Genomic DNA, 17,524 nt, shown 5'->3' with positions numbered 1-17,524 from the left:
TTTAATTGGTCCAAGAACCTCGGCCGGCTATCCAATCAGAAGCGCCTGCGTCATCACGTCGCGGGCCTGGGGCTGCCTCCCGCGGAAATTTGAAATGGCTGAGGGTTTGCTGACGGGTGGCAGTCTGGGGTCTGCGGCCATGGCGCAGGAGCTCACCGACTGGGTGGCCGAGGAGGAGCCGGCGCCCATGGAGAAAGGTGAGCATCCGCCGGGCTGGCCCGAGGAGCCGCCTCCTAGAGGCGGGCAGTTCCTGCGGCGGCCCGGGGCCTCCGGGCGGACACCGGGGAGGGCGCCTGGGTCTCGGGCCTTGCGGACGCGGGCGGCCAGGGCGGGACCCCCACTCGGCGCGTCAAGGACTCGAGGTTCCTGGGGACAGCTTCCCCTTGGCCCGACCTCTCTGGCCTCCGCTTCCCCGAGACCGCAGGCAGCTGGAGTGGGCCGGGAAGTCCTTACCGCGGTGGGCTTCGGGGAGCTCCGCGCGCGCTTGTCGGTAGAGTGGGCTCGTTTGGGTCATTCGCATCTTGGGGGTCGGAGCCGCTGCTTTTCGGAAAGAGGAAAGCTCGGGACAGCGCCCCTGAGTACTGAGGGCAGGTGACCTGCCCAACGCTGGGGGGCTAACAGAGTCCAGAAACGGGACCCGGCTCTCCGTTCTACCTTCTTGGAGATGCCACGAATACTTTTTCTGACATTTGTAAGCTGGTTCAAGTTTTTCCTTGAACGTTTCCAAGGTGTCTTGTATGGATAGAGACCTGGTGGGGTGTGACTTAATTCCACTACTAACCCACCTTGCGAACTGGCCAGACTTGCTCAGCTTTAGTTTTCCTGTTAGAAAAACGGAGCCAGTGGCTTCACTGGGAGGTGAAGATGAAAGAAATGCAGTGTGACGACTCATTTTCAAAGTTGCTGTAAGGAAAGACAGATACTGCATGATATCATTTATTTGTGAGTCCAGAAAACCCAGGCTCAGAGGAACAGAACAGTGGCTGCCAAGGCTGGAGGAAGGGAGATGTTGGTCCAAGAAGACAGAGTAGGGACCTATAGGATCTGGAGACCCACAGCGTAGTGACTGTGGTTCCTGATGCTCTGTGGTATGCTTGAGATTTGCTGGATGCACACACGATGACTATGTGAGCTCACGAAAGTGTTATTAGCTTTATTGTGGTAATCATTTCTTAACGTATATGTGTTTCAAAGCATCACATCGTACAGCTTCATTGTAAGTTATTATTTGTCAGTTATACCTCAATAAATTGGAAAAACAAAAACAAATTAGTTGGAAAGAAAGTGCTGAAATAAAGTATAATTTATTTTTTTAAATGATTTATTTATTTATTTGAAAGACATAGCAACAGACAGATGGAGGAGAGACAGAGAGAGAGAGAGAGAGAGAAAGAGAAAGAAACAGACTGACTCAGCAAGTGGCTGAACAATGCGGTCTGGGCCAATTCCATCCTGTTCTCCCACACGGATGGCAGCGGTTCAAGTCCTTGGGCCATTATGCACTACCCCCCAGGCACATTAACAGGAAGCTGGATTGGAAATGGAGTAGCCGGGTTAACTTACTCTGCCACAGTGCCAGCTCTAAAGTGTCATTTCTCCAATAAACGTACATATTGTTGAAGTAGGCGTACTATTTTTGCCTTCTCTTTATAGATGAGGAAACAGCAGCATAGAGATGGTCACAGATAGTAAGGTATCAGTTCCCTCTGACTCATATACAGCAGTGTTTGTGAGCAGCAGACTTGAGTATACTTTAGTCATCTCTGGCGTGAAATAATTTCGGTGGCCTAAACAGAGGCAAGAAATAGAAGGAAGAGATGGGGGAAGAAAGCCTCCTGCTAATAATAGTCTCAGATATTTTCCTTGAAACCTCTCTACATGCTGCCCCTAGCATTGTTTATTTAGTAGTTTTTTTTTGTCTATTAAAAACATCTTATTATACAGAGTTAGCTAGGTCACTGGCTGAATCATGCAGTATGAAACATAATTACATTCAGCTCGAACCTGGTGTGATTTGCATTTTTTGATCTTTTCTTAGACACAGTCATTGAAATTAGTGAGGAGGAACCTAGTAGCTTTAGTGAAGTAAACCTTATACATTATTGAGAAGCTCTCATTGGGGCCAGTGGTGTGGTGTAGCAGATAAAGCTGCAGCCTTCAGTGCTGGCATCCCATATAGGTGCTGATTCAAGCTCTGGCTGCTCCATTTCCAATCCAGCTCCCTGCTGATGTGTCTGAGAAACCAGTGGAGGATGGCCCAGGACCTTGGGCCCCTGAACCCCTGTGGGAGGCCCAGAGGAAGCTCCTGGCTCCTGGCTTCAGATTGGCCCAGCTCTCTGACCATTTGGGGAGTGAACCAGTGGATGGAAGACCTCTCTATCTGCCTCTGCCTCTTTGTAACTCTGCCTTTCAAATAAATAAATAAAAAAGAACCTCTCATTCCTGCTTATTGAGGTACCATTGGCAGACTGATCCTGTAGAAAATAAAATAAGAGTTTAAGTCATTTAAGGCACTTGAGAGAGTGAGCGAGAATAAGAAATGAGCTGCCTTTAAGGCAGCTATGTGGAATTACTATTTTTAAAAATGTATCTGTATTTGAGAGGTATCTGCCTCTCATCCACTGGTTCATTCTCTAAATACCCACAATGGTTGGGATTGAGTTATCCTGAAGCCAGGAGCTAGGAACTTGGTCCAGGTCTGTTTCTTGGGTGGCAGGAACCCAATCACTTGAGCTGTTATCTGTTGCCTCCCAGCATGTTCATTAGCAAGAAGCTGGAACCAGGAACAGAGCTGGGACTTGAACCCAGGTACTCTGGTATGGGATGTAGGTTTCCCAAGTGGCATCATGATTGCTGTACAAATGCCTGCACCTGTGAACTTATTTTGGAAGAAAAAAAAAAAAAAAAAAAAAAAAGCCCTGTAAGATAGATTGTTACAGACCATCTGGCTGGAGGAATTGGTATAGACCCCCAAAACTGGGCCTATTCACCTGATGTACTGGAAGCCATCAGGTTGACATCAGGTTGGTGGAAGAAAGACCTTGATTGCAAAGCACAAAGCGAGGAGCCAGGAGCTATTGCTTAAGTTTTGGATTCCCTGAGGGGTAGGAGTAAAAAATTCTCGCGGATTGAAGTTGGGGTTGAGAGGTGTGTGTTTGGCTCATGTTCACGTTCCTGGTTGGTCTGAGTGCTCATGCTTCTCCTTTGATTGGTCAGCAAGATTGTGTCCTTTAGGGAATTAGAAAAATTATTTATTTGAAAGGCAGAGTGGCAGGGTAGGGAAAAAGAGAGAGAGAGAGAGCGCGCGCGAGCGAGCACCAGGAACTCCATTCAGGTCTCCCATGTGGATGGTAGGAACCCAAGTACTTGGGCCATCATCTTCTGCTTCCCATGCATTAGCACGAAGCTGGATTGGAAGTGGATCGCACTCGATTTCACTCTCTAGAATGGAATGCCAATGTCACAATCAGCGACTTAACCCATTGCGCCACAACACTCGTCCCATCCTTTAGGGCATTTTGATGGTGGCAAAGTGGGTACCAGAGGCTGTTTGCAGGTGGGAATTGCTTTTTACTCAGAGTCTGGGGTTCTTGGAAAACAAATCTCTCAAAAAGACAAATGTCAAGATGTTATCTCTAGGGGAGGTAAGTGACTTCATGAGTCTGATGATTGGGTACCTTGTAGGGCCGGTTGCACCACTCCCTTGATTTAGTAAGTTCATTTTAGAAAAACCAGGGCAGGGAAACTCTAAGGGAGGGAGGCTAGGGGACCATGGAGATGAGGACCTGATGGTATGTAGTTTCTGTATCAAAGGCATTGTATAGGGGCTCGGTTTCAACAACTTGCTAACTATTGTAGTAAAAATTATAGCTGTATCCTTTAATGAAAACTTTGGTTGTTTCTATTAAAACAATCCACTTCCTATGTTTCCCTGAAGAACCTCACAGAACTACAAAACCTAACCCGTGAAAGATCTTAAGCTCTGGGCCAGTGTGGTGGCAAAATGAGTTAAAGCCCTGGCCTGCAGTGCTGACATCCCATATGGGTGCCGGTTTGATTCCTGGCTGCTCCTCTTCTGATCCAGCTCTCTGCTTGTGGCCTGGGGAAGCAGTAGAGAATAGCCTAAGTGCTTGGGCTCCTGCACCCGTGTGGGAGATCTGGAAGGAGCTCCTGTCTCTTGGCTTTGGATCTGCTTAGCTCTGGCCATCACAGCCATTTAGGGAGTGGATGAAAGAACTCTCTCCCTCTGTCTCCACCTCTCTTTGTAACTCTGACTTTCAAATAAATATATCTTAAACACACACACACACACACACATACTCCATAAAAAAAATCTTAAGCTCTTTTGTTTTGAGGTAGAACTTGGATTTTATACCCAAAGGAAATGAAATCCACATATGAGTTACCTGTACCCTCGTATTTATAATAGCAGCTCAATTAACAATAGCAAAGATATGGAGTCAACCCAGATGTCCATCAACTAATGATTCTATAAAGAAAATGTGGTATATATACACAATGGAATACTACTCAACCATAAAAAAGAATGAAATCCTGTTTTTTGCAGCAAAATGGATACAACTGGAGACCATTTTGCTGAGTGAAATAAATCAGGCCCAAAAAGATAAATGTTTTCTATGATTGGTGGTAGCTAATATGTAGAGTACAAAACAACAACAACAGTGTATATGAGCTAAATTAACATCTTAGGATTTGATTATTATTTATAGCTTTGTCTATATTCCTGTGGAAGAGTGGTCTTTTAACTTGTTGGACTCTTTAGTTAGTGGAGGATTAATTTGTGATTAGCAAGTAAATTAAAAACATGTTATTGCAAAAATTAAGAGAGAAAACAAGGAGCAGGAGGGAGGGAGGAAAGTATCATTATATTTTTAGAATTGTACCTATGAGCTACATGAAGTATGTTCTCTTTATATTAATAAATTACCTTAAAAGAAGAACTTGGAGTTTGAGATATGTTTATGTTTGGAAGAATAATTTCTTTTGACAATGATAGAGATAAGTAGAGTATTCATATCCTAAACCTTGTTTTGGAGTTTCAAAGCAAGAGTGTATAAATAGAAGTATTTTAAAGTCACTGGAAGTACTTGGGGTAGTCGAGCCTACTTATTTTGTTTTTCTTTTAGGTTTGTTCCAAGATGAAGATTCATGCAGCAGCTGTAGCAGTCATGATAAGCCAGGCTCTAGTTTAAAAAGTTTTGTGCCAGAAGGAAAAACTCTTTTCCCAGAAATTTTCCAAACAACTCAACTTTTGTTCTATGAGCGATTCAGCGCCTATCAAGATTACATTTTAGGTGAGTAGGTTCTTTTTTGCTGCTTTTATCTTTTTAATTCATACACAGATGTCTATCTTAGTCTCTGCAATTACCAGTTTTTGGTTCTGAGAGAGTAGATGTAAATGGATTTATTAACTTCTCTGTGCTTTGTGCATGCTCAGTTCTTACTGTTCTTCCTTTGTTTGTAGCTGACTGCAAGGCCTCCGAGGTAAGGGAATTCACAGCTGAGTTCTTGGAGAAGGTCCTTGAACCATCTGGATGGCGGGCAGTCTGGCACACTAATGTATTCAGGGTGCTGGTGGAGGTAAATTTAATTCTGTTGTTAAGACATTTGTCTCTAGCTAGAAGCACTTTACTTTAGATTGTTATGGCCAGAGTGCTTATTTTTAATTAAAGTTTATGAGCTGATTGAAAATAGCATGTTTTTCACATCTAATTGCTGTGGTGTATGAAGTGTTTGCCAAATTTTAAAGACAGCTGAGGAGGAGCTACCTGGAGATTAAGGTGGTTTAAGTTTCAGTGTCCTTTGACAAGGGGAAGTAGATTACAAACCTGGGAGGTGGAGGAGTTACTTTATGTCAGTCAAAAAATACAGAGTCCTAATTATGAAGTAAATGGAGTTTCAATTAAGTTTTTACCTCCTTAGTTGTAGTCCATTAATTGGTTCAAACCAAACAAGTGCTTCTAAAACTAGCCGATTTTTTGCCTAACAAATTTGTAGATATGTGGTAATCTCTTGGTAATATGCTCCATTGCAGAAAGTAAAAACAATCTTATTTTTCAACTGACTGGGCCTTTTTCATTAAATTTAAACTCTAATTACAGCTGTGAATTTTTCTCAGTGTTTGTTAACTGGACCACAAAAAGTCCTGTTAAGCTAGAACATTAAACCAGGAAGTGTGAATGCAAGTTGTTGCTGCAGCTCCTTTAGAAAATGACATCACACATGCTGCAGTGGTTATGTGCAAGGCCGGGGTTGTAGCTGCTCTGTGTGGGTTTTTAAATTTTGGATTGTGTTGAAGTCTGGTTGAAATTCAGTTCTGTTTGGTTAAGATAGTACTGCCTACCCCCAGTAAGTTCTCTGAAAGCAATTAAAGTATTTTTTTTTAATAGATTTATTTATTTGAAAGGCAGAATTATGGAGAGAGAGAGAGAGAGAGAGAGAGAGAGAGTGCTTCTATCTGCTGGTTCACTGCCCAAATGGCTGTAACGGCAGGGCTGGACCAGACTGAAGCCAGGAGCCAGGCGCTTCATCTAGGTCTTCCATGTGGGTGCAGGGGCCCAAGCACTTGGTTCATCTGTTGCTTTCCCAGGCGCATTAACAGGGAGCTGTATTGGAAGTGGATAGCCGGGACTTGAAACAGCACCCATATGGGATACTGGTGTTGGCAGGTGGTGGCTTAACCTGCTACACCACAATGCCAGCCTCAAAAGTCTTTTTTAAAAAGATTTATTTATTAGGGCCTGTGTTGTGGTGTTGCCTTTCAGATAAATAGCAAAATAAATAAGTAGAAAGTGACAAGTTAAAATAAAAAGTTAAAAAAAGATTTATTTGTTTACTTGAAAGGCAGAGTGACAGAGAGAGAGAGAGAAGGAGGGAGAGAGGGAGGGAGATAGAGGGAGAGGTCTTCCTGGTTCACTCCCCAGTTGGCTGCAATGGCCAGGACTGGGTAAGACCGAAGCTAGGAACCAGAAACTCCATCCCAGTCTTGGGCCTCTGCCAATGGATTTCCTAGCTTGTGGCTTCAGCTCTTCTGTCTCTACCTCACTCTCTTTTGCTCTGTCTTTCAAATAAATAAATAATTAAGCTTTTAAAGAGAAATAGAAGTGTGCCATTTCTCTGCTTGAAATATCTAATGCATTGCATTTACCAAGGGCCTAGTGTTTGCTTTATGGCCTCACCTTGTGCTAGAGAACATGTACAATGCAAACTCCTGATGCCCTCCTTGCCTCTGTGCAGCCTCATCTCCTGCTCCTGCCTGCTCCCCTGCCCCACTCCCCTTCTATTTTCCCCTTTTGATTCCTCCATCTGCTTGTTTCTGCCACAGAGGCTTTTGTTTTTCATCCTGCTCTGCTCAACTCAGAGGTGACTTTTCTTGGCCATCCCAGCAAAAACAAGACCACCACCCCTACTAGTTATTGCCTGTCACATACTTGTTTATTAAACATTTTATTTATTTATTTTTTGATTATAATGTTAGAGGCAGGCCTGTCTTATTTATTCTTTATATTGTGGAAGAAGGCTCCCTGTCCTTATTTCAAGTTTTAATTTTCAAGTTCAGTATTTTATATGTATGTATGTATATATGTATTTGATTTCCATATATTGTTGCATTTAAAAATTTCAGGTCACAGCCGTGGACTTTTTAGCCTTAAAGGCAGTGGTGCAGCTTGCCGAACCATACCTCTGTGACTCTCAAGTGAACACTTTTACCTTGGAGTGTATGAAGGAGCTCCTTGATCTCAAGGAACATCGGTTGCCCCTGCAGGAGCTGTGGGTGGTGTTTGATGATTCTGGAGCATTTGACCAGACAGCGCTTGCAATTGAGCATGTCCGGTAGGAAAAGAAGTTGATAAAAATAACCTCATGGCCAGAAATTCTGGAGGAAATGAAGTGATTTCTGGCCAGAGTTAAATCCAGATTTAAACTTCAAACTGTAAACTTGGTCATTGAATAATTTAGAATATTCAAAGATTGGAGAATCTTTTTTAAGTGAAAAAAATTTTTAAATATTTTAAATGTTTATTTTTTGATAATTCCAAATTTACAGAAGAGTTGAGTACAAGGAATTCTTCTGTATCCTTTATCCAGTTTCCCCAGATGTTAAGAAAAGATTGAAATTCTTAACTTGGTTTGTATGTATTTAGAAACTGCCTGGAAAGTTGTGGATGCTTTGGATATGGTTAATGTATTTAAATATGAGAAGGCAGAAGGAAAGAGGAAAGGAAAGAAAAAGAGAATTGGGTATTATTATGCTTCCTGCACAGATAAGACTAATACACATTTTTTTCAAGGATGTGTCTTGTCAAAGAAGGTGGTTTTTAGTCTACTCCATTGGATCCTTAGGGGACATATTTATACCTTTCAGTTTAAAAAATTTTTTTTGGCATAGTTGATTTTCATTTGCACAAGTGTACATTTTGTCCCTAAAGTGAGAAAGAAAGCCCATCAGACCTAGATTCATAGATATGCTTTTTTTTTTTTTTTTAATTTTTTTTTGACAGGCAGAATGGACAGTGAGAGAGAGAGAGAGAGAGAAAGGTCTTCCTTTGCCGTTGGTTCACCCTCCAGTGGCTGCCGCGGCTGGCGCACCGCGCCGATCCGAAGCCAGGAGCTAGGTGCTTCTCCTGGTCTCCCATGCGGGTGCAGGGCCCAATCACTTGGGCCATCCTCCATTGCACTCCTGGGCCACAGCAGAGAGCTATCCTGGAAGAGGGGCAACCGGGACAGAATCTGGTGCCCCGACCGGGACTAGAACCCGGTGTGCCAGCGCCGCAGGTGGAGGATTAGCCTGTTGAGCCGCAGCGCCAGCCTAGATATGCTTTTAAAAATTTTCAAATTTTTATAGGTATGGAACTTGATAGAAAGACAGGTATCTGGAGTTGGTGATAGAGGAGCCTGGCTAAATTTGCTCTTCATTTTGAGGGCTCAGATTCTAGTCAGTGCTCAGAGAAGAGCAAACTATGAGAGTTTTCACCTGCTCATTGAATTAATAGCTATTTTTGTGCCAAGCTCTCAGTGGAATGTGGGATATGACTGAGGTACACAATAGACACAGTTGCCGTCTTTGGAGAGTTGTCACTCTAAAGGAGGGAGATGAACCTTTATGAGATAATCACCCAAAGATATACATATCTATATATATCTATATATCTATAGATATATATAGATATATATGATTGGAAATAGGAGTGAGAGCTATGAAGAATTAGTATCCTAAACTAGGTCAGAGTGCTGTTCTGTGATTATTTCCTGAGGAAATGACATTTGAACTTGGGTCTGAGGGGCTACTTAGGTAAAGAGTGAAGAGAGAGCAGGTTCAGGATCTCAGTGAGTTTCAGGAGCTGAAAGGCCACCATGGCCAGAGCATAGACAGTGCGTGGTGAGACCTAGGGAATTAGATTGGAGATTGGTAGGGTCAGAAAGTACAGGGCTTTGTCAGCCAATTAATCATTTTTTCCTTTAAGTGCAGATGGAAGCCATTGAAAGGCTTTCATTCTTGGGAAAATATGCTCAACTTTGTGTTTTAAAATGTTCATTCTGGCTGCTGTGTGGAAAATGGAGGGAGATAGAATACTGAGACCAGTTAAGATAAGACTAAGGTGGAATGTGGAGGGAACAGATGGAAGTTTGAGGCAGTAGAATGGCTACAACTTGGTGCATGTGGGAGTTGAGGAAATGTGAGCAGATGGGGGGGGGAGTCAAGGCTGACGCCAGGTCTCTGGGTTGTAAGAATAAGCACTGGAGGAGACTTAGATGGCAATGATAGGTCAATGTCTGATAGTATGCTGGTAAGGATGAGATTTGAGTCGTGAAATATCAGTTTAAGTTTATCAGGTAGAAGAAGTAGAAGGCTTCTGACTGGCATTTATGTGAGCTTTGAAAGAGCTTATGAAATTGGGAGCTTATATGCACAAGCTCTGAGGCAGGAGAGATGCCTGAGAGCTAGAATATGAATCCATGGAACAGCACCTAGTTCAGGACTTCATTCTGTGGGCAACAGGGAGCCAGCAGAAGCTTTTCTTTTTCTTTTTCTTTTTTAAGATAGACTGCGACAGGGTGAAGAAACTGACAGCCCAATTAACAAAAATTAAAAGATGGCTTCATTTTCAGTGTTCCTTCTTTTTCACAGTAGAACTTCTTGAGTTACACATGGTCACAGCCTGTACTTCTGACATCCCAGTGACACTTCTATTTCTACTTTACCCCTGAAATGGTGCTGCAGGTCACCACAGACATCCATGTTCAGCTGGTGCTTCTCCGATCTCATCTTGCTTGACTTCTTAGCTATATCCTATATATTTGGTCATTCCTGTCTTACTTTTTGTTTTGTTTGTAAAAAGGAAGCTATTAACAGAGTTTTTTTTTTTTTTTTCATTTTTATTTATTTAAGAGACAGAGATAGAAACCTCCCATGTGCTGATTCAGTCCCCAAATGTCTGCAACAGCTAATCCTAGACCAAAATGAAGCTGGTAGCTGGGAACTCAATCTGGTTCTCCCACATCAGTGGTAGGAACCCAATTACTTGAGCCATTACTACTGCATCCCAGGGTTTGCATTAGTGAAAAGTTAGAATCAGGAGCCAGAGCTGGGGATTGAACCCAGCACTCTGTTGAGGGACATGGATGACTGCTAGGCTAAATGTCCAACACAATTCCCATCTTTTTTTTTTTTTTTTTAAGATTTATTTTATTTACTTGGAAGAATTAAGAGAGAGGTAGAGACAGAGAGAGATCTTCCATCTGCTGGTTCACTCCCCAGATGGCTGCAATGGCCAGAGCTGAGCCAATCCAAAGCCAGGAGCCAAGATCTTCTGGGTTTCCCTCCTGGGTGCAGGAGCCCAAGGACTTAGGCTATCCTCTGCTGTTTTCCCAGATGCATTATCAGGGAGCTGGATTGGAAGTGGAGCAGCTGGGACTCAAACTGGCACCCATGTAGGATGCTGGTACTGCAGGCTGGGACTTTAACCTGCTGTGCCACAGTGTTGGCTCCCCCAATTCCCATCTTTTTTTTTTTTTTAAGATTTATTTTTATTTATTTGAAAGAGTTACAGAGAGAGGTAGAGATGAAGAGAGAGAGGTCTTACATCCGCTGGTTCACTCCCCAAATGGCTGCAATGGCTGGAGCTGTGCTAATCTGGAGCCAGGAGCTTCTTCTGGTTTCCCACGTGGTGCAGGGGCCTAAGGACTTGGGCCATCTTTCACTGCTTTCCCAGGCCATAGCAGGGAGCTGGATCAGAAGTGGAGCAGCCAGGACTAGAACCGGCGCCCATATGGGATGCTGATGCTTCAGGCCAGGGATTTAACCCGCTATGCCACAGTGCCAGCTCCCAACCCCCATCTTCTTAATGCACTCTCCTCTCAGCCTTTGGGGCATCACTGTTCTGTTGGTATCATTTTGGCCAGCTCTTCTTACGTTCAAACTTTAGAATGTTGGCAGTTTCTCGAGAGCAGTCATATGCTGTCATCGTAGTATATTTTCTGTTTCTAGACTGGGTGATTTATAGATAATAGACTTATTTAGCTCATGTTTTTGGAGCCTGGGAAATCCAAGAGCATGGTTGAGCCCTCATAACCAAATCATCTCTTGAAAGTCCCACCTCATATTACTGTTGCAATGGCAGTTAAATGTCAGCATGTGTTTTTGGAAGGGACATTCAAGCCATAGCAACCATCTTTTCTTTAGTTAAATTTGGAAGACATTAGAATCAGTTGGAGGGGCCAGCACTGTGGTGTTGCGGGTAAAGCCGCCACCTGCAGTGCTGGCAGTCCATATGGGCTCCAGTTTGAATCCCGGCTGCTCCACTTATGATCCAGCTCTCTGCTATGGCCTGGGAAAGCAGTGAAAGATGGCCCAAATCCTTGGGCCCCTGCACCACGTGGGAAACCAGAAGAAGCTCCTGGCTCCTGGCTTTGGATCAGCACAGCTCTGGCTGTTGTGGCCAATTAGGGAGTGAACCAGCTCACTCTCTCTGTGAAGGTTCTGGGTAATGGTCATTAATGGTTGCTACAATCTTTAGGTGAAAACTGATAGGGAAATTTGTAATGGTGGTAACCTGATCCACTGATCAATATTTACCTCACAAGGAGGGGTGGGCAGACATTTTGTGCTTTCTGATGGAAGTGGTATACCTCTCTTGATGTACTCTTCCCACCGCCTCCCCCAGCCAAATCTTAAGCTGATTGAGTTTATTAGACATAAAGGAAATAACATGTTAAGTGAGCTCATGGGGATATAGTCAACAAAATTTAGAGTGTGGAAACTATTAAAAATTGCAAAGAAAAAGAGGAATAATCTATGGAATGAAAGTGATTTAAGACATCAATTAAATGCACCAGCTGATCCTTGTTTGATCCTATTTGAACAGTCAACATCAAAAGAGACAATTAGGGAAATTTGAATACTAACTATATTTAGTAATATTAAAGAATCTAAATATTCTTTTAATATTTTGATTTTAGAGATATAAAAAATTTATGAACAATATCATATGTTTGAGAGTTGCTTTAAAATAATTCATCAGGATTGTGGGGAGAGAGAAGCAAAGGGGTGAGTAGGTAGAGCAGAGGTGAAATAAAACTGCCTATGAGTTTGTAACTCTTGAAAGTGAGTGATGGATACTTATATTCATGATCCTGTTTCTCTATTCTTTTATGTGTTTGAAATCTTTAGTACTAAATTTGTTAAATCACTTAGGAAACTAAAAATATATGGATGCTGAAGATACCTCTCTCCTATCACTTTTTGGGATTCTGATTTATTGTTCTGCCATAAGGAATCATTTTTTAACAGTGTGCAAGGAGATCCTATTGCACAGCCAGGGTTTAGAACTGCTTTATATTATATCCCTAGATGATCTCATCTATTGCTTTAATACCATCAATATGCTGATAACTCCCACATAGTTATCTTTGGCTCTGACCTATCTCTTGAGCTCTGGGCTTATATATTCATCTGCATACTTGACATCATCCATGTGGATGTCAAATGTTCAATCTAAGCATGGCTAAAGGAGAATTCTATTTTCAACCGCAAACCTGTTTCTCTTCCAGTCTTTGATTTTTCAACAAATGATACTATTATCCTCACAGTTCTGATGGTCAATAAATAGTTCTGAAAAGAGAAAGTCCTAACTAAATCAATGTTGTAGAGAAACTTCTGTAGCTGATACACAGAAAGTCTTTTTTGTGTGACTCATACTGTTTGCTATAGATGATAGATTTTATTTCACTCCTTAGCTCTCACCCCTCCAAAACTCCAATGTTTTGAGCCAGTGATTGAATTTGAATGATAGTAAACTCCTTTTCAGGTTTTTCTACCAAAACATTTGGAGGAGTTGGGATGAAGAGGAGGAAGATGAGTATGATTATTTTGTCAGATGTGTTGAACCTCGATTGAGATTGTAAGTATTATTACTGACCTTGCACATGTTGGAAAAAGAGTTATCCATGGTTTTATTTTACCTGTGTGATCTGTGTATGTGTATACTTAAGGGGCCTACAGAAACAGAATGATGTACAAACAGTGCAACCTCTTGACATATCATTAAATGAAAGTTGTAAAAGTACAAAGAAAAATGCAGTTATTGTTTATAAATGGAATACTAGGGAGTTGAAAAACATCTAAGGTAATAGCTCAAAATTTTGTAAATCTGAATAAAATTCTATCAAGCTAGTGTGTTAAAAGCCCTTTGTTAAATTCAAACACTATTGTTTGGAAAACAGTGAAATGATTTGAATTATGGAAGACTTTTTGTTGCTTTAAGTTTTTTAAGGAGTACTTTTCAAAGTATTATGACTTTACTGTAAGTTCCTGTAGTAAAATACATTAGACTAACAGATTTATCTAAGTATATTTTGTTGAGATCCTGCCTTAAGTCTTATTTGACAAGTAGGTGGAAAATACTAAATAGTTAATATTAGTGATAAATAAAATTTTCCAAAAATACATTCTTCTGATTTATTGTATTTTGACAGAGAAAAACTATACAAAAATACCGAAATTAACTATGCAACCCAAATAGTTCTGTATCAATCTTATTACATGTGGTGTTTATCTTTCCACTAGATGGTGCTCTAAGACTAGCAATTTTTCCTTGTATTCCTGAGCAGTAATTTAATAGACAGTGCAGCACAGGGAATAAAATTAGAATTTCCACACCAAAAAAAAAAAAAAAAATTGTAAAAGGTAATTTTTTTCTCTGTGTGAATTATTTGACTATATAAGATAAGATAGTAAGCCTTTGCATTTTTGTGGAACTCAATTTGCTTTAGTAAGTTTTTCTTGGTTTAAATAGTAAATAATAAAAAAAAATGAAAGTCTGATAAATGGTTCTACGTGGTTTAGAATTCAGACATTTCAACTCTTTATAAATTTGGCTGTGATTTCTATTTAGTCTTTCCAGTGTTACCATTGTGCATATTCTGTTTTTCCATATTCAATAAAATGCAGAACTTCAATAAATGTGAATTTTTGGGAGGGGTTGATATATTTGCTTTTAAAAATCAGTGATTGGTTTGATTGAAGTGAAATGTAATGGTAGGTGAATATCGTGTATCTGGCAAATTCAGTCTTTACCTGGAAAAGAGTTGTACCGATGTGACAGTGTTGCATGTCGTAACAACAAGAAGTGATTTACATACATACCGTGCACAGATGGGAAAGCATAAGGGAGGAACTGTTTTTAGTTGTGGAGAGGAAACAATGGTTCTTGATGGAGAAACTGGATATTATCAAACATTGGCAAACTCTAAAAAAAGGTCCCTGTGCTAATAAGATAGGAGTTATTCACAGACAGGATTTAAAAGGAATCAGGTCATACTGTCTTAATTTTTCATTGTGTGGTAATATTTTCTAATTAAAAACACACTGCTTCAGAGTTTAGGGGTCTGAGATGCAGATACTGACTCATTGTTTCCAGACGCGAAGCATCAATATAGTGAGAAGAAATAGCTAATAGGCCTGGGTATGTGAAATGCTAGGAAACAATTTTTTTTTTAAAGGGAAAAGGTGTATTGTTGAGTGGGGGAGACCTGACAGGCTGCCTCCCTGTGCACAGAGAGAACAGCAGCCTGTACTGGGAAAATAGGTATTATATAATGCTAGGAAACATTTAAAAATAACTTTGATCTTAACCTTAACTCATTAGATTGAATCAAACAGTCAGTGGTTTGATCTTCAGTTTCGTATTTTCAAAGTGGATTTCTAGAATATTTTTCAATGGCTATAGATTAGTCAAAGCAGATGAAATCCTTGCTTTTCAAACTTCACCTAATTCATTTACTTGAAAAGCAGAAAAAATATTTTTTATTAGTTTTTTTTTTTTTTTTTTTTTTTTTTGACAGGCAGAGTGGATAGTGAGAGAGAAAGAGACAGAGAGAAAGGTCTTCCTTTTTGCCGTTGGTTCACCCTCCAATGGCCGCTGCGGCTGGCGCATCTCGCTGATCCGAAGCCAGGAGCCAGGTGCTTCTCCTGGTCTCCCATGCGGGTGCAGGGCCCAAGGATTTGGGCCATCCTCCACTGCCTTCCCAGGCCATAGCAGAGAGCTGGCCTGGAAGAGGGGCAACTGGGATAGAATCCGGCGCCCCAACCGGGACTAGAACCCGGTGTGCTGGCGCCGCAAGGCGGAGGATTAGCCTGTTAAGCCACGGCGCCGGCCTTTTATTAGTTTTAAATAGTATTTTGAGTGTCTTCCACAATTTGATGTAAATTGCTTTAGGATGTGGCTCTGTTTTTTAGCCTCCTCCAGTCTTCTTCAGAGTCTAAGATAAGTCATCTAAGGTAATGTCTTTTTTTTTAAGTGCTCATTTGTTTATTTTTCATCTACTTGAAATACAGAGTGAGGGAGGGAGGAAGAGAGAGGGTGAGAGAAAGATATATATATTCTGGCCGGCGCCGTGGCTTAACAGGCTAATCCTCCGCCTTGCGGCGCTGGCACATCGGGTTCTAGTCCCGGTTGGGGCGCCGGATTCTATCCTGGTTGCCCCTCTTCCAGGCCAGCTCTCTGCTATGGCCCGGGAAGGCAGTGGAGGATGGCCCAAGTCCTTGGGCCCTGCACCCGCATGGGAGACCAGAAGCACCTGGCTCCTGGCTTCGGATCAGTGCAGTGCGCCGGCCGCAGCGGCCATTGGAGGGTGAACCAACGGCAAAAAGGAAGACCTTTCTCTCTGTCTTTCTCTTACTATCCACTCTGCCTGTCCAAATATATATATATATATATATATATATATATATATATATATATATATATATATAAAAGATATATATATTCCATCTCTTAGTTCTTTCCCCAAATGCCTGTAATAGCTAGGGCTGGACCAGGCTAAAGCCATGCAGGTCTCACATGGGTAGCAGGGGCCCAAGTATTTGAGCCATTACCTGCTGCCTTCCCAGGCACATTAGCAGGAAGTTGGAATGGAAATAGAGTAGGCAGGACTTGAACCAGCACACTGATATGAAATGTGGGCATCTCAAGTGATGGCTTAATCTGGTCGGTCATGGTGCCCACCCCAGGCAGTGGTTCTTAAACTTCGTTTCCCATTGACATTTCCAGGGGACTTAAAAATCTCTCTGCTTCAACAGATCAGTTTAATTGGTCTGGCTGAAAAGTCTAAGCATCTGTAGTTTAAAAGTTCCCCAACCAGGATTACAAAGTACTGACCCTATCGGAATAAGATTAAAGTCAGCGAACTCTAAAGGCTTCCATAGCCCTGACAACTCATGACTAGAGCCTAGGGAGATTACTGACGCCATGAACAGGAGTGTCAAATTGTTAAGTCAGCAACAGGAGTCACTGTGTACTTACACCCCATGTGGGATCTGCCCTTAATGTGTTGTCTAATGTGAAGTGATGCTATAACTAGTACTGAAACAGTATTTTTACACTTTGTGTTTCTGTGTGGGTACAAACTGATGAGGTCTTTACTAATTATATACTGAATCGATCTTCTGTATATAAAGATAATTGGAAATGAAAAAAAACAACCTGGTGTTAAATTGGAAATGACATAGAAAATTAATTTTAAAAAAATATTATGTAGGATCTCTGTCTTTAATGTGCTGTACACTGTTATTTAATGCTATAACTAGTACTCCAACGGTAGTTTTTTCACTTTGTGTTGCTATATGGGGCAAACTGTTGAAATCTTTACCTAATATATACTAAACTGATCTTCTGTATATAAAGAGAATTGAAAATGAATCTTGATGTGAAAGGAAGGGGAGAGGGAGCGGGAAAGGGGAGGGTTGTGGGCGGGAGGGAAGTTATGGGAGGGGGGAAGCCATTGTAACCCATAAGCTGTACTTTGGAAATTTATATTCATTAAATAAAAGTTTAATAAATGAAAAAAAAATACAAAAACAAACAAACAAACAAAAAAAAAAACAAAGTACTGACCTAAGGCATAGCTAGTCAATATACATTTTTTTTAAAAGATTTATTTATTTATTGAGAGGCAGAGTCAGAGAGAGAAAGAGAGTAGGAAAATCTTCAACCTCAGAAAGAGA

General features: G+C 41.4%; 1 protein-coding gene across 1 annotated transcript in view; it reads left to right on the top strand.

The window, feature by feature from the left end:
* The first annotated feature begins 66 nt into the window (after window positions 1-66).
* SHCBP1 (SHC binding and spindle associated 1) overlaps window positions 67-17,524 on the top strand; it is a 40,407-nt gene continuing 22,949 nt past the window's right edge. The window contains exons 1-5 of the mRNA XM_062176251.1: window positions 67-197; window positions 5,148-5,315; window positions 5,486-5,601; window positions 7,646-7,854; window positions 13,329-13,421. Coding sequence (XP_062032235.1) covers window positions 95-197; window positions 5,148-5,315; window positions 5,486-5,601; window positions 7,646-7,854; window positions 13,329-13,421 — 689 coding nt within the window. The 5' untranslated portion in view covers window positions 67-94. The remainder of the gene's footprint in view (window positions 198-5,147; window positions 5,316-5,485; window positions 5,602-7,645; window positions 7,855-13,328; window positions 13,422-17,524) is intronic.

Source organism: Lepus europaeus, chromosome 19 (genome assembly GCF_033115175.1).
Source record: "Lepus europaeus isolate LE1 chromosome 19, mLepTim1.pri, whole genome shotgun sequence".
Taxonomy (NCBI): domain Eukaryota; kingdom Metazoa; phylum Chordata; class Mammalia; order Lagomorpha; family Leporidae; genus Lepus; species Lepus europaeus.
This window is presented reverse-complemented; position numbering and strand designations above follow the sequence as displayed.